General features: G+C 40.7%; 1 protein-coding gene across 1 annotated transcript; it reads left to right on the forward strand.

The window, feature by feature from the left end:
- Window positions 1-1,122: 1,122 nt before the first annotated feature.
- LOC138598512 (uncharacterized) lies at window positions 1,123-3,575 on the forward strand. The gene is made up of 4 exons (XM_069670308.1): window positions 1,123-1,201; window positions 2,125-2,454; window positions 2,572-2,906; window positions 3,438-3,575. Exons 1-4 carry the CDS (start codon window positions 1,123-1,125, stop codon window positions 3,573-3,575), a joined length of 882 nt encoding a protein of 293 aa, XP_069526409.1.
- Window positions 3,576-13,561: the final 9,986 nt, after the last annotated feature.

Raw genomic sequence — 13,561 nt, forward strand, 5'->3', positions numbered from 1 at the left:
CAACTCTGCATGCTGTGCTCTTCCTGCTGATGTGACTGACAGGCAGAGTGGGCGGGTCATCACTGATGATGAGGAGCATCTGCTTTGGTTGGCTCAGAAAACATCTAACATGGCTCTTCTGTGTCTGTAGATGGCAAATGGCTGGAGACTTTTTTTTTAACAGATCAAACCAATTAATTGATTAATATTAAAGTCAGTGGTACAGAGGTTTTAGGAGTTTTTATTAGACCTGGAAACATAGTGCTATAATGTGTATTTACCATGCAGATGGATCTTAAATGAATTAATGTTTAGAGGTCATTGGTGATAGTAACATTTTGAATTGGATATTTGCGGTAAAACTTTGATTGTAAACTCTATCTCAGTCGGTTTGGACCAAGCAGACAGCTCTGTGGCTGAGAAAATGAAGCCAACACTGAAGCACCAAAAAGTGCAGTTCCTCGAATGGCCACTTGAGGCTGGCTCCAAAAGCGAGTTAACCTCCATTAGGCCCTATATTTAAATACCTAACTTTACAGCAAATTCAACATATTTACAGCCTGGCACAAAAATGTTGCTTTGCCAGTTTCTATATAACTGTAATGGGAGGGCTGGTTGCTTTGAGTGACAGGTGGGGCTGCTAGCTGTGTGCTAGGTGTCACCTCAGCTAATTAAAACACTTGGCTTAACTTCTTGACCCCGTTTGTGTTGTTGGTGTGTTTTAGGGATTTTTTCATCCAAATGTTGAACAAATAATATCTCTTACTGAGTGGTTAACTTAACTACCTGATCCCTGAGAAGTCTGTGGTCCCACCTCTTTGGTGAGTGAAATTCTAATATTGTATTAAACGTTAGCGCTAATTAGCAGCTTTCTTTTGGTCTGGCCTGTCGAGGACGGAGGACCATTGTGATGGCTAGACCGGTTATTTTAAGTTACCCGGTCGTTCACCCGCTGCCCGCTCACCACTGATGTGTGCGTTCAAGCTACAAATCCGCTACTTCCACAAGCTCTCTCACGCGCTATATTGTGATGAATGAAAATCTCCAGCAGCAACCAAAACAATAGATTCTGATTGTGTTGGAATCACACTGGCTAACTAGCTAAGTGTCGAGCTAATGAGTAGACTATATAGGTTTAATAACATGGAGTGCCAACCCCTCGCTACTCTACAGATCCACCCTCTCTTCCTGGACGAGCAGCTAGACGGGTGCCAGTTACAAGGTAGGCAACCCAACTACTTAATTGACTTTTTACCTTATTAAGCATTTATTGGGACTCTGGCCTCAACAGGAAATGTTGAAATCAATCTGCTCGGTAGTTTCAAGCCTGTTCACTTTGCAAATATTGCTCCCATTTAGAGTAAAATTGATGATAAAGCAGGGTGTGTTTTAAGGCGTGGCCACCTGTGATTGGTAAGTACCTACCATAGGGGCCTGTCAAGCAGGATTGAGACATAACAACGGCTACTTTCACGCTTGAACTCTTGAACTTTAGGTTTTCACATGCAGCCCACCTGGGTAATGTCACCAAATGTTGATTTTTCTGCATTTTTATTCCGTGTAAAAGGCCAAATTTGTATCCTGTCGTCCAAATGTGGTCGCTTGTGGTTATAAATAAAAAATATTAAAACGGCCAACATCCCAAACTTGATGCTTTAAAAGGGGGGTTGACAAACCAATGGGTGACTTAACTGTTTCTTCATCCTCTACAGAAGAATTATTTGTCTTTGATTACCATAGTTATACTGTGTTTCCTCTTAGCGTCAATTATAGACACCCACCAGGAAACATGAAACAAGCTTGCTGCTTGTATTGTTTCATGTGCTCATTTTTTTCCACTGTGGTAATACAGTGTAATATCATCATACCGACTGGCCTATCAGATTGCTCTGTAGTTGTTCCCTCCCACTCGATATGATTATATTTAGGACAATCATTTTCTCGTACATTCTAATGTTAGTGCTGTCTGAAGTGGACTTACAACAAAATGCTGACTGTATTTGTTTTACTTCTGATGCTCAGACTGAGTCGTAAGTATATGTAAAACTTTCAAATGTGTTCAAGATGTATTTTAAGTTCAGCACAGGGCATACATTTTATTTCCTGGTTGTTAATAACCAACATGTATTTCTTTATTTTCTTCAGGATGCACAGACGATCAGACCTTTGAGACAAAGACTGTTAGTGCTGGAGATGATGTGAAGCTGACGTGTCCCCGCGACAACTCTTGGCTTAATACACACTTATTTTGGATCAGGCTAGTTTCTGGAGCCTTGCCTGAAGTTTTGGGAGGAACAACGAGTTTTGAATATCGAGGTTTAGACTTCACTCCTCGCATCACAGCAAAACAGGAGCCTGGAACATTTGTCCTGATTATCAGTAAAACACAGCTCAGTGATTCTGGACTTTACTTTTGTGTTAAACAAAGAACACTTAAAATGACCCTTTTGAAAGGAACATTTCTGACAGTTACAGGTAAATAAAATACACCAGGTAGACTTTAATATTCGATAAAATGTACATTGTTAATAGGAAAGCGTTTATAAATTGTAACTAGTGAAGCATGTTTATTTTCTGGTTTGAATTTCTCAGGACGTGCACCTGACATCACTGCCGTCATTCAAGACTTATCCTCTGATCCAGTCCGTCCAGGAGACTCAGTGACTCTGCAGTGTTCACTCCTCTCTGACTCAGACTACAAAACATGTCCAGGAAAACACAGCGTGTTCTGGTTCAGATCCGGATCAGATGAATCTCATCCCAGTGTCATTTACACTCTTGGAAACAGAACAGATGAATGTGAGAACAGTCCTGAGGCTCGCTCTCCACAGAAATGTGTCTACAGCTTCTCTAAGACCGTCAGCTCCTCTGATGCCGGGACTTATTACTGTGCTGTGGCCACATGTGGAGAGATACTGTTTGGAAAAGGAACAAAGCTCGACATTGAAGGTAAGTTAGAATTTCATACAAATCATTGACTATAATTAATTTTGATTCTGGTTAAATCCATTGGATTGATGCGACACAAAACTTTTTTCTTATCAAAAACCTGCTAACTCTCAGTGTTTTCTATGTTTGTCAGCAGACGACATGCAGCATTTGGAGAAGATCAATACGGTCCTGTTATCAGCTGCTTTGGCTTTAAGTCTGATTTTCATCGCCTTCCTGATTTATACCATCAAGACAAAATGTTGTAATGGTAATTAAAATTTCTCATCCATAAATCTATCAAACTATATTCAGCACAATATGGACTTTGTGCCTCTTAGTGTAGATTAACGTTCTCCATCTTTGGTTTGATTGTTTTAACACAGCTGCTGTTGCTCTGCCCACAAATGCTGCAACAGCCAGTGCCGAGCAGCCAAGTCAGCAGGTAAGATCTATAAAGAAAAGATGAAACTGGAAGAGATTTTGATTACATCTTCCATCTCAAAACCTTTTTCTGTGTGTCTCCTCAGAGAAATGAGGACATGTTGGTTTATTCTGCACCAGCCTTTTCAAAGAGAACTGGCAAAGCAGAGAGAACGAAGAAGAAGAGGAACGTAACAGCAGCAGAGGGAGAGACTGTCTACAGCGATGTCAGGGCTTTTGTGTAGACTAACAATCCAACCAATGCAAGGATTTGCTCATTAAAGCAAAGATAGATAGATAGATTTATTTTTTGGAAGACTATAACTACCATGTGACCATAGCATAATGATAATATTTATTTTTATAAACTTAAAAATGTTCAGTGTATCTTTGACATTATATTTGTTTCAATCTGTAAAATCTGCCTTTAATTGTATTAATACCTTGTGTGTGTGTGTGTGTGTGTGTGTGTGTGTGTGTGTGTGCGTGTGTGTGAGCCTGAGCATGCGCAATCTTTTGCTTTATAAGGCAGACTTTTATTTTGAAAAAGATGTACAGTCATTAAATCTATTGATCAGGCCGCCCCCTTTTCATATCCTTCATTTTATAATTGTATAATTTTTTGTTTCATGTTTAATTTGTTAGCAATTATCTTTTTTTATGACTGTACTGTGCTAGTATTAGAAATCAGAACTGGTGGACTGCATTTCTTGTATAAAGTTTGCATCATAATAAAGATAACTATGATAACACTTAAGGCTCAAACTGCTTCATTATTTTTTTCTGACATAATGGCAACAATAAGAATAAGTTCTATGCACCGCTGTGTAAGCGCAGAATCACAGAGCTGCTAGCGTGGCTGTAAAGTCTTCTTCTTGTTTAGGCCAGTAAGACGTGGTATCTTCCAGTGCATACCAGAGGTCATAGCATTGAAAGGTCAAATAAAAGCAGTTCTGATTCAAACCAAATGTTTCACAGAGAGTGTGAATGCTTCATAATGACAAGAAATTGTGTGACAGGAAATGCACTTTGAACGTCAGCGATAAACAATCAGATATGTTTGATGGTCTTAACTTTCAGGACTGGTGCTAATCATTGTCTGGCCCCACCTCACTCTATTTTTTAAGTGTTTAAAGTGTGAGTTTGTGCCTCAATAACTTTGTCTGATTATCCAGAAAAAGATTTGAATCCTTGCTAAAGTCTGTACTAATGTGCATCACTTGGAGCAATGATGGACCACCAGCTTGTCAGTGAATCAGCATGTAAATGAAAAAGAAAAAACATGAACTAATATTCATCTGCAATAAACTGTATGGTCACATCTTTTGAAACACAAAGACAATCTATCTTTCCACCTATTATGTACACTATTAAAGTTGCTGAAGTTTGGAGAGAAGGATGGTTTAACAACTCTGTATACTGTGCTCTTCCTGCTGATGTGACTGACAGGCAGAAGGGGCGGGTCATCACTGATGGGTATGCCACCGGGAGCAATCATTGTACACTCTCTCAATTTGGAAGTTTGGACCAAGCAGACACCTTTGTGGCTGAGAAATGAAGACAATATGGAAGTGCAAAAAAATTGCAGTTCCTCAGGTGGCCACTTGAGGCTGGCTCCAAAAGGAGTAAACCTCCATTAAGCCCCATATTTAAATACCCAACAAAAACTGTGTGCTAGGTGTCAACTCAGCTAATTCAGAAACCGCTTTTAACTCTGGAAAATTTCACGACCATTTCCAGACGTTCTGGCGCTAACTTTTCTGTGCTTGTGCTTTTGCGCGTGTCCCACACAGCAGAAGATCGTCTGTGTCGTACGTGTTGTCAAGTGGGTCCTGGGTAGAGAAGTGCAAGAAGGACGAGTTCTTTGTAATGGTGACTTTCTGAGTTACTGTCACTACAGCATGTATAAGGACTTAAACGCAAAACAAAGTCAAGAGTGGAAAACATAACATATACAATTGAAGCAAGTATTAAAGAGCAAAAAGCAGAGAAACTCAGCTCATCTTGGACTACACCGATCAGTCATAACATTATGACCACCTGCCTAATATTGTGTAGGAGCCTCTTTTGCCACCAAAACAGCCCTGACCTGTTAAGGCATGGGCTCCACTAGACTTCTGAAGGTGTACTGTGGTAAGACTTTCTCAGCAGATCCTTTAAGTCCTTTTGCGAGGTGGGGCCTCCATGGATCAGACTTGTTTGTCCAGCACATCCCACAGATGCTCAATTGGATTGAGTTCTGGGGACTTTGGAGGCCGGGTCAACACCTTGAACATGTTGTCGTGTTCCTCAAACCATTCCTGAACCATTTTTGCAGAGTGTCAAGGCACATGATCCTGCTGAAAGAGGCCACTGCCATTAGGGAACATCTTTCCATGAAGAGGTGTACTGGTCTGCAACAATGTATAGGTAGGTGGTACAGGTAAAAGTCACATCAAAATGAATAGCAGGACCTGAGGTTCCCCAGCATAACATTCCCCAAAGCATCACACTGCCTCCGCCACCTTCACTTCTTCCCAAAGTGCATCCTGGTGCCATGTTTTCCTCAGGTGACGCACATGCACCTGACCATCCACAAGATGTAAGAGAAAACGTGATTTATCAGATCCGGCGACCTTCTTCCATTGCTCTGTGGTCCAGTTCTCATGCTCACATGCCCATTGTAGGTGCTTTCAGTGGTGGACAGGGGTCAGCATGGGCACCCTGACTGCTCTGCGACGATTCGGCATCATACGTAACAAACTGTGCTGCATTGTGTGTTCTGACACCTTTCTATCAGAACCAGCATGAACTTTTTCAGTAATTTGAGCTACAGTAGCTCTTCCATTATATCAGACCACATGGGCCAGCCTTTGCTCCTCATGCACATCAGTGAGACTTTCCCACTCATGACCCTGTGATCGATTTGTTGCTTTTCCATCCTTGGACCACTTTTGGTAGGTAGCTACTGACCACCGAGACCGGGAACATCCCACAAGAGCTTCTGTATCTGAGATGCTCTGACCCAGTCATTTAATCATCACAATTTGGCTCTTGTCAAAGTCGCTCACATCCTTGCGCTTGCCCATTTTTCCTGCTTCCAATACATCAACTTTGACGACAAAAATTTCACTTGCTGCTTAACATGTGCCACCCACAGACAGGTGCCATTGTAATGAGATAATCAATGTTATTCACTTCACCTGTTAGTGGTCATAATGTTCTCGCTAATCGGTGGCTGGACTGCAGGAAAAAGTCAGCTTAAAGTCCAGGTGAACAGTTTGAGAGATTTCTGTTCTCACATGCAGGCCACCTGGGTAATGTCGCAACATTTTCATGAGTGCCGTGCACCTGTGAAAGAGGCTAATGTGTATCCACATGTCAGCCAAATATATTTGCTTCTGGTTACAAAAAGACAACATTGCCTCAGCGAAAATCTCAAACTTGATACTTCAAAGGGAGAGTTCAGATAGCTGTTAGTGAGTTAACTCTATGTACTCTTCTTTAATACAGTCTATGGAAAATACAGAAGAATAATTTGTCTTTCATTACTGCAGTTAAACTCTGTTTCCTCTTCACCACGAAACATGAAACAAGCTGGCTGCTTGTATTGTTTCATGTGCTCAGGCTTGAACGTTTTTTTCCACTGTGGTAATACAGTGTAATACCATCATAACAAGCGGCCAATCAAAATGCTCTGCAGTTGTTCCCTCCCACTCGATATGATTATATCTAAGACAATCATCTTCTCGTACATGCTAATGTTAGTGCTGTCTGAAGTGGACTTACAACAAAATGCTGACTGTGTTTGTTTTACTTCTGATGCTCAGACTGAGTCGTAAGTATATGTAAAACTTTCAAATGTGTTCAAGATGTATTTTAAGTTCAGCACAGGGCATACATTTTATTTCCTGGTTGTTAATAACCAACATGTATTTCTTTATTTTCTTCAGGATGCACAGACGATCAGACCTTTGAGACAAAGACTGTTGGTGCTGGAGGTGATGTGAAGCTGACGTGTCCCCGCGACAACTCTTTGCAACAAACACACTTATTTTGGATCAGGCTAGTTTCTGGAGCCTTGCCTGAAGTTTTGGGAGGAACAAAGAGCTTTGAATATGGAGTTTTTGACTTAACTCCTCGCATCACAGCAAAACAGGAGCCTGGAACATTTGTCCTGATTATCAGTAAAACACAGCTCAGTGATTCTGGACTTTACTTTTGTGTTAAACAAAGAACACTTAAAATGACCCTTTTGAAAGGAACATTTCTGACAGTTACAGGTAAATAAAAAACACCAGGTAGACTTTAATATTCTATAAAATGTACATTGTTAATAGGAAAGCGTTTATTAATTGTAACTAGTGAAGCATGTTTATTTTCTGGTTTGAATTTCTCAGGACGTGCACCTGACATCACCGCCGTCATTCAAGACTTATCCTCTGATCCAGTCCGTCCAGGAGACTCAGTGACTCTGCAGTGTTCACTCCTCTCTGACTCTGACAACAAATCATGTCCAGGAAAACACAGCGTGTTCTGGTTCAGATCCGGATCAGATGAATCTCATCCCAGTGTCATTTACACTCTTGGAAACAGAATGGATGAATGTGAGAACAGTCCTGAGGCTCGCTCTCCACAGAAATGTGTCTACAGCTTCTCTAAGACCGTCAGCTCCTCTGATGCCGGGACTTATTACTGTGCTGTGGCCACATGTGGAGAGATACTGTTTGGAAAAGGAACAAAGCTTAACATTGAAGGTAACTGCAGAACATTTCATATAAATCGGTTATAAGTTGGTACACATCATTTAAATACATGTCAGCAGATTTCATTTCTAGATGGAACCAAACTGCTCATTGGAAGTTCAACACTGGAGCTTAATAACACCATTATTGATGTTTCTTTTTCTTTGTTCTCTAGAGCGAACAGAAGGTCCTAAGTCTGTTGCGCTGGTGATAGCGATAGTCTGCCTGGTCATTTCTGTGATTGGAAATATTGTCTTCATCTGTCACAGAACTCCAAGAGCAGAAAGTGGACGTTTTAAAGGTAAGAGTTGAGGAATGAGTCAAACTTGATATCTAAGTTTTAAGAACCATTTGTTTCCTGAGGAGGGTATACTATTTTCTGCTGTTCTGTCTTTAAATTTCAATTTTATAATCTTTCTCATTGTCATCAAAAAACACATGTGGTTGTCGTTATAAGTAATAGGACTTACTGACACCCAACACTAAGTAATTAATACTACTTGATCCTTATTGATGTATTTTCTGTTTCATAATCCAGCTGCTGTTGCTCTGCAAATTCAACAGGTAAAGTATTTACAGGTAGGTTCATCTTCAATAAAAACATCAGTTTCTTGTTTTAACTTCACCTCTGTTTTTTTCTCAGAGCAATGAGGACACAAACATTTATTCTGCTGTCACCTTCACCACGATGAGAGCTGACTGTGGTGCAGTGAAGGGTACAAAAGCAGGGGAGAGAAGGAGGATCTACGCTGCTGTGAAGGCTTTTGGGTTGCATTAGGTACATGTAGGTCCAGTCGGAGGTCAAACTTTCTTAACTGGCTTTGTGGGCTAAAAGTCCTGATCGTGGCGCTACAGCAGCTGCTAAAGCCAAGAATGTGGGAAAAACATGAATAAGTCGTACATGCGGCAACTTTGCAACTGACATCAAATGTAGGCAGAGTTGTGCAGAATTCTTCTTGTGCTTCTAGATTCAAGGAATTATAAAGTTCTAGTTCAATCTCCTCCCACAGTTTTGCTCAATTGACACCAGACTTGCTCAGCATCATCCTTAGACTCCACAAATGATCAGCCAGATTTTGGATGTTTTTAACAATGCCGTAAACCGGCAAACACAGATTTATGACAAATGATAGATGTATTCAGTTTTTATCATGTTTACTGTTGCAGGCGATGGAAACACGAGCATCTCCAAACGACAGTTTGTCACAGATATTATTATATGTTATTATTATATATAGATATATGTATTTATAATTTATGCATCATGCTTTTTCTTGTTGTTTCATGTGTGACTTCCTTATTATTTGTAAAATGGTTCTAACTCTTTATAACTGTTAATATGAATTAATAAAACATGCTGTGTTGCTCTCTTGTGGCCTCTCTACAAGCGTAGTTCTTCTGCAAGTTATTTTCCTCAAAGATAAAGTGTCAAAACTCGAGTCACATTCCAACTCTCAGTTTGCTACTTGTCCTTATTCTAACATACGACCAACTCTTGTGTGGTTCCACATCCAGACACTCCCTCGTGCCCTGCAGTAACCCCTTTGCTGTCCTCCACCTGACCTTTTACCCCCAACTCACCTGCTTCTTATTTCTCTTAACCTGCAGGTAAATCTGAAAATCTGAGTGCGATCCTGCTCCTCATGTCTGCAAATTAAAGTAGACAAAAAATCACCAATATGTCTCCTGAAACCCTCCCTTTGCCATGTGAATGGGCTCAATGGGATGTAGAGTAAAAGTGCACTGAGGGATGAGACAACAACAAAGGTGCTATATAACTGCACTCCATTAACTGCTAACCATTATTCCATCTGCCTGCCTGAAGCCCTGCCCCTGATTCTAAATGTATTTAGTGACAGGTTAGGTGTCAGAGGTTTGAGAGAAAGTCGCAGAGTAAAGGCCAAAACCACAGAGAAAATTAGGAGATATAAAGAACCAAAAAATGACACGGCTCTCATATCAACCTATACCCAGTATAAGCAAACTCATGATGTGAAACATTGCGTGCTGTAAACGACACATTTTTGTAATGTGAATGATAAATGATGAATGTGAGACAAAGAAAATGATGAAACATGGCTCTATTTTCATCACATCACGACCGTTTTGATCAAATTGACCTCAAATTAATCAAATCACCTGTTAATTTGTCTTTTTATTGTTCAATTCACATGCATTTTCATCACCTCTGCTTTTATCATTTAATTTGCATGACTCCCACCCCTGGAGTTTGGAGAAACAGATTGAGTGTTGTGGGAGCTGCAGGTAGATACAGCTTAGAAACCTCAAACCTCACTGACCGGCCTTTGGCATTGAACTGCTGTGTATCTGCCCACAGCAACTTTGACCAACTGTAGAGCAGAGCACATCTAACAAAAACACAAACACAACATTTCCTGCTGTTCACACAATTCATTTTTCTGTTAGAAAAACATGCTTAGGCCTTTTGCATGTCTGCACTGCACAACAAGCAAAGCCACATGCAACAGCTTCACTGACACAGGCTGTGGTTGTCTGTTTCTCCCCCCTTTGACCAACCTTCAAGGCTGTTTACTCAGAGCAGAGCCGACTGCGACTGTGACAGGATGTGTAGTGAGGGAAGAGCTGCATGAGGTTTCTGCTGGCTAGTTTCAATTTGTTCATAAGAATGACAAATAATTACTTTGTTGTGTTTTTAAACATGCAACCGTATAATGCACATGAATATTAGATCATATTACTTTTCATTTAACTTCAAATTCATTGACAAGATTATCGTCCATCATTGCTCAAAGTGATGCACGCAAAAACAGACTTCTGGGACGGCTTTGATTATCGGACAAACTCATCTTCAAACTCTTGTTGTCGTCACAAAGAGCGAGGTGGGACCAGTGAAAGATTAGCACCTCCCCTCTCTGGCAGCACCGACCAGTGAAGAGTGATAACTTGCTAAATAACAGCAATCATATATCAACATTTACCTACATCTGTAAAGGCTTTTGATTCTACTAATAATAAATAACATGGTGTTGTTCCTCTTGCTATTTAAAAAAGATAAAACAACAGTTAAGCCAAACTTCCTGAAGCTAAAACAGAGACAGAGAAAGAAAAAACTCTGTTTGTATTCACACCTCAATTTAAAACCAAACCACAACAGTGCGTGTGTGTGTGTGTGTGTGTGTGTGTGTGTGTGTGTGTGTGTGTGTGTGTGTGTGTGCGTGCGTGTGTGCGTGGGTGTGTGGGTGTGTCAGTGTGGGTGTGTGTGTGTGGGTGTGTGTGTGTGTGTGTGTCTGTGTGTGCAGAACATGGCAGAAAAAAGACAATGCATTTTTCATTGCACCAAAATGCAACCCTAATAGGCATATCTCAAGAGAGAGAGCGAGAGAGACAGAGAAAGAATGTTTAGGTATTAGAACGAAGTTTTTTCAAATCTAGGTGTTAGGTGTCAACAATTTGACCACACGCGCACACACACAGATAAACGCACATTCACTGTCACCACTGACAACAAATGATGCATGGAAACTTTAGCATTGGGGTGGTTTGGCTTTAATGTGAGGTGAAGAGGCTTTTTGTCCTTGATCACACTCTGTTTTACCCTCAGGAAGTTTGATTTAACTGTTTTTTTTTACGGCCTTAATATAGCAAGAGGAACAACACAATGTTATTACTTCCTGTAGTCTGCACTCTTCACTGGCTGGTGCTGTCAGAGAGGGGAGGTGCTAATCATTGTCCGGCCCCACCTCGATCTTTCTGTCTAGAACAGGGGTACTCAATTAAACTTAAGAGAGGTCCAGTTAGAGATTTTTTTTTTGTCAAGCAAAGGTCCGTAACATCATAATGTCTGACCTGTGTTTTGATTCAGTACCATTCATTTATACATTTTGAACGTCTGTCAAATCAAATAAAGAAAATACAATTAGGCTAAGTAGTTTTAGCTGCCAGTTAACTACCTGGGAACTGCCCAGGTGACCCAACCTCTTAATTGACTTTTTACCTCATTTTCTAATTGGGACTCTGGCCTAGTTTAGAGACTTTTTCATGACTGCATGATGTTCACTTTGTAAATAATGGTCCCATTTAGAGCACAATTGACAATAAAGCAGGGTATGTGTTAGGGTGTGGCTACCTGTGATTGATAAGTCGTATATATGTGGACCTTTCAACCAGAAAGAGACATAACAATGGCTGCTTTCACACATTAACGGGTCCTGACATTTCCAGACTTATCCTGTCACACACGTCCCACACAGCAGAAGATCATCTGTGTCGTACACATTCTCAGGACAGGAAATACTCTTGGTTTGGTTTAGTGATGGGGGCGCCTGGCTAGAGTCTCCAGGAGGAGGAGTCTTTTGTAATGGAGACTATTTCTGGGTTAATATCACTACAACACTTATAAGAACTTAAAGGCAATACAAACTCAAGGAAAACATAACATGCCATTGAAGGGAGCAGTAAAGAGTAAATAGCAGAGAAACAGCTCAACTTGAACTCTGACTTAAACATGCCTACTCACTCAAACAGCCCAGAAAATTACCCAGACTACATGTGGGCGCTGGTGGGAAAATGTCCTCTTAGAGTCCGGGACAACTGATTAGGAGATTTTTGTTCTCACATGCAGCCCACCTGGGTAATGTACATGTGCAAGAGGCTAATGTGTTTCCACCATGTCGTCCAAATATGTTTGCTTCTGGTTACACAAACAACATTGCGGAGGCCAACATCCCAAACTTGATGCTTTAGAAGAGGGGTTGACATACCAATGGGTGAGTTAACTGTTTCTACATCCTCTACAGAAGAATCATTTGTATTTGATTATTGTAATTCTACTGTGTTTCCTCTTCACCAGGAAACATGAAACAAGCTTGCTGCCTGTATTGTTTCATGTGCTCGGGCTTGAACGTTTTTTACCACTGTGGTTATGCAGTGTAATACCATCACAACGACTGGCCAATCAGATTGCTCTGCAGTTGTTCCCTCCCACTCGATATGATTATATCTAGGACAGTCATCTTCTCGTACATGCTAATGTTAGTGCTGTCTGAAGTGGACTTACAACAAAATGCTGACTGTGTTTGTTTTACTTCTGATGCTCAGACTGAGTCGTAAGTATATGTAAAACTTTCAAATGTGTTCAAGATGTATTTTAAGTTCAGCACAGGGCATACATTTTATTTCCTGGTTGTTAATAACCAACATGTATTTCTTTATTTTCTTCAGGATGCACAGACGATCAGACCTTTGAGACAAAGACTGTTGGTGCTGGAGGTGATGTGAAGCTGACCTGTCCCCGCAACACCTCTTGGCTTCAAACACACTTATTTTGGATCAGGCTAGTTTCTGGAGCCTTGCCTGAAGTTTGGGGAGGAATATATCCCTTTGATTACGATGTTGTTATCGAAACTCCTGGCATCACAGCAAAACAAGAGCCTGGAACATTTGTCCTGATTATCAGTAAAACACAGCTCAGTGATTCTGGACTTTACTTTTGTGTTAAACAAACACAACTTAAAATGACCCTTTTG

This window comes from Semicossyphus pulcher, unplaced genomic scaffold (assembly GCF_022749685.1).
Source record: "Semicossyphus pulcher isolate SPU_LCO1_2020_fin unplaced genomic scaffold, fSemPul1.0.p SCAF_2, whole genome shotgun sequence".
NCBI lineage: Eukaryota > Metazoa > Chordata > Actinopteri > Labriformes > Labridae > Semicossyphus > Semicossyphus pulcher.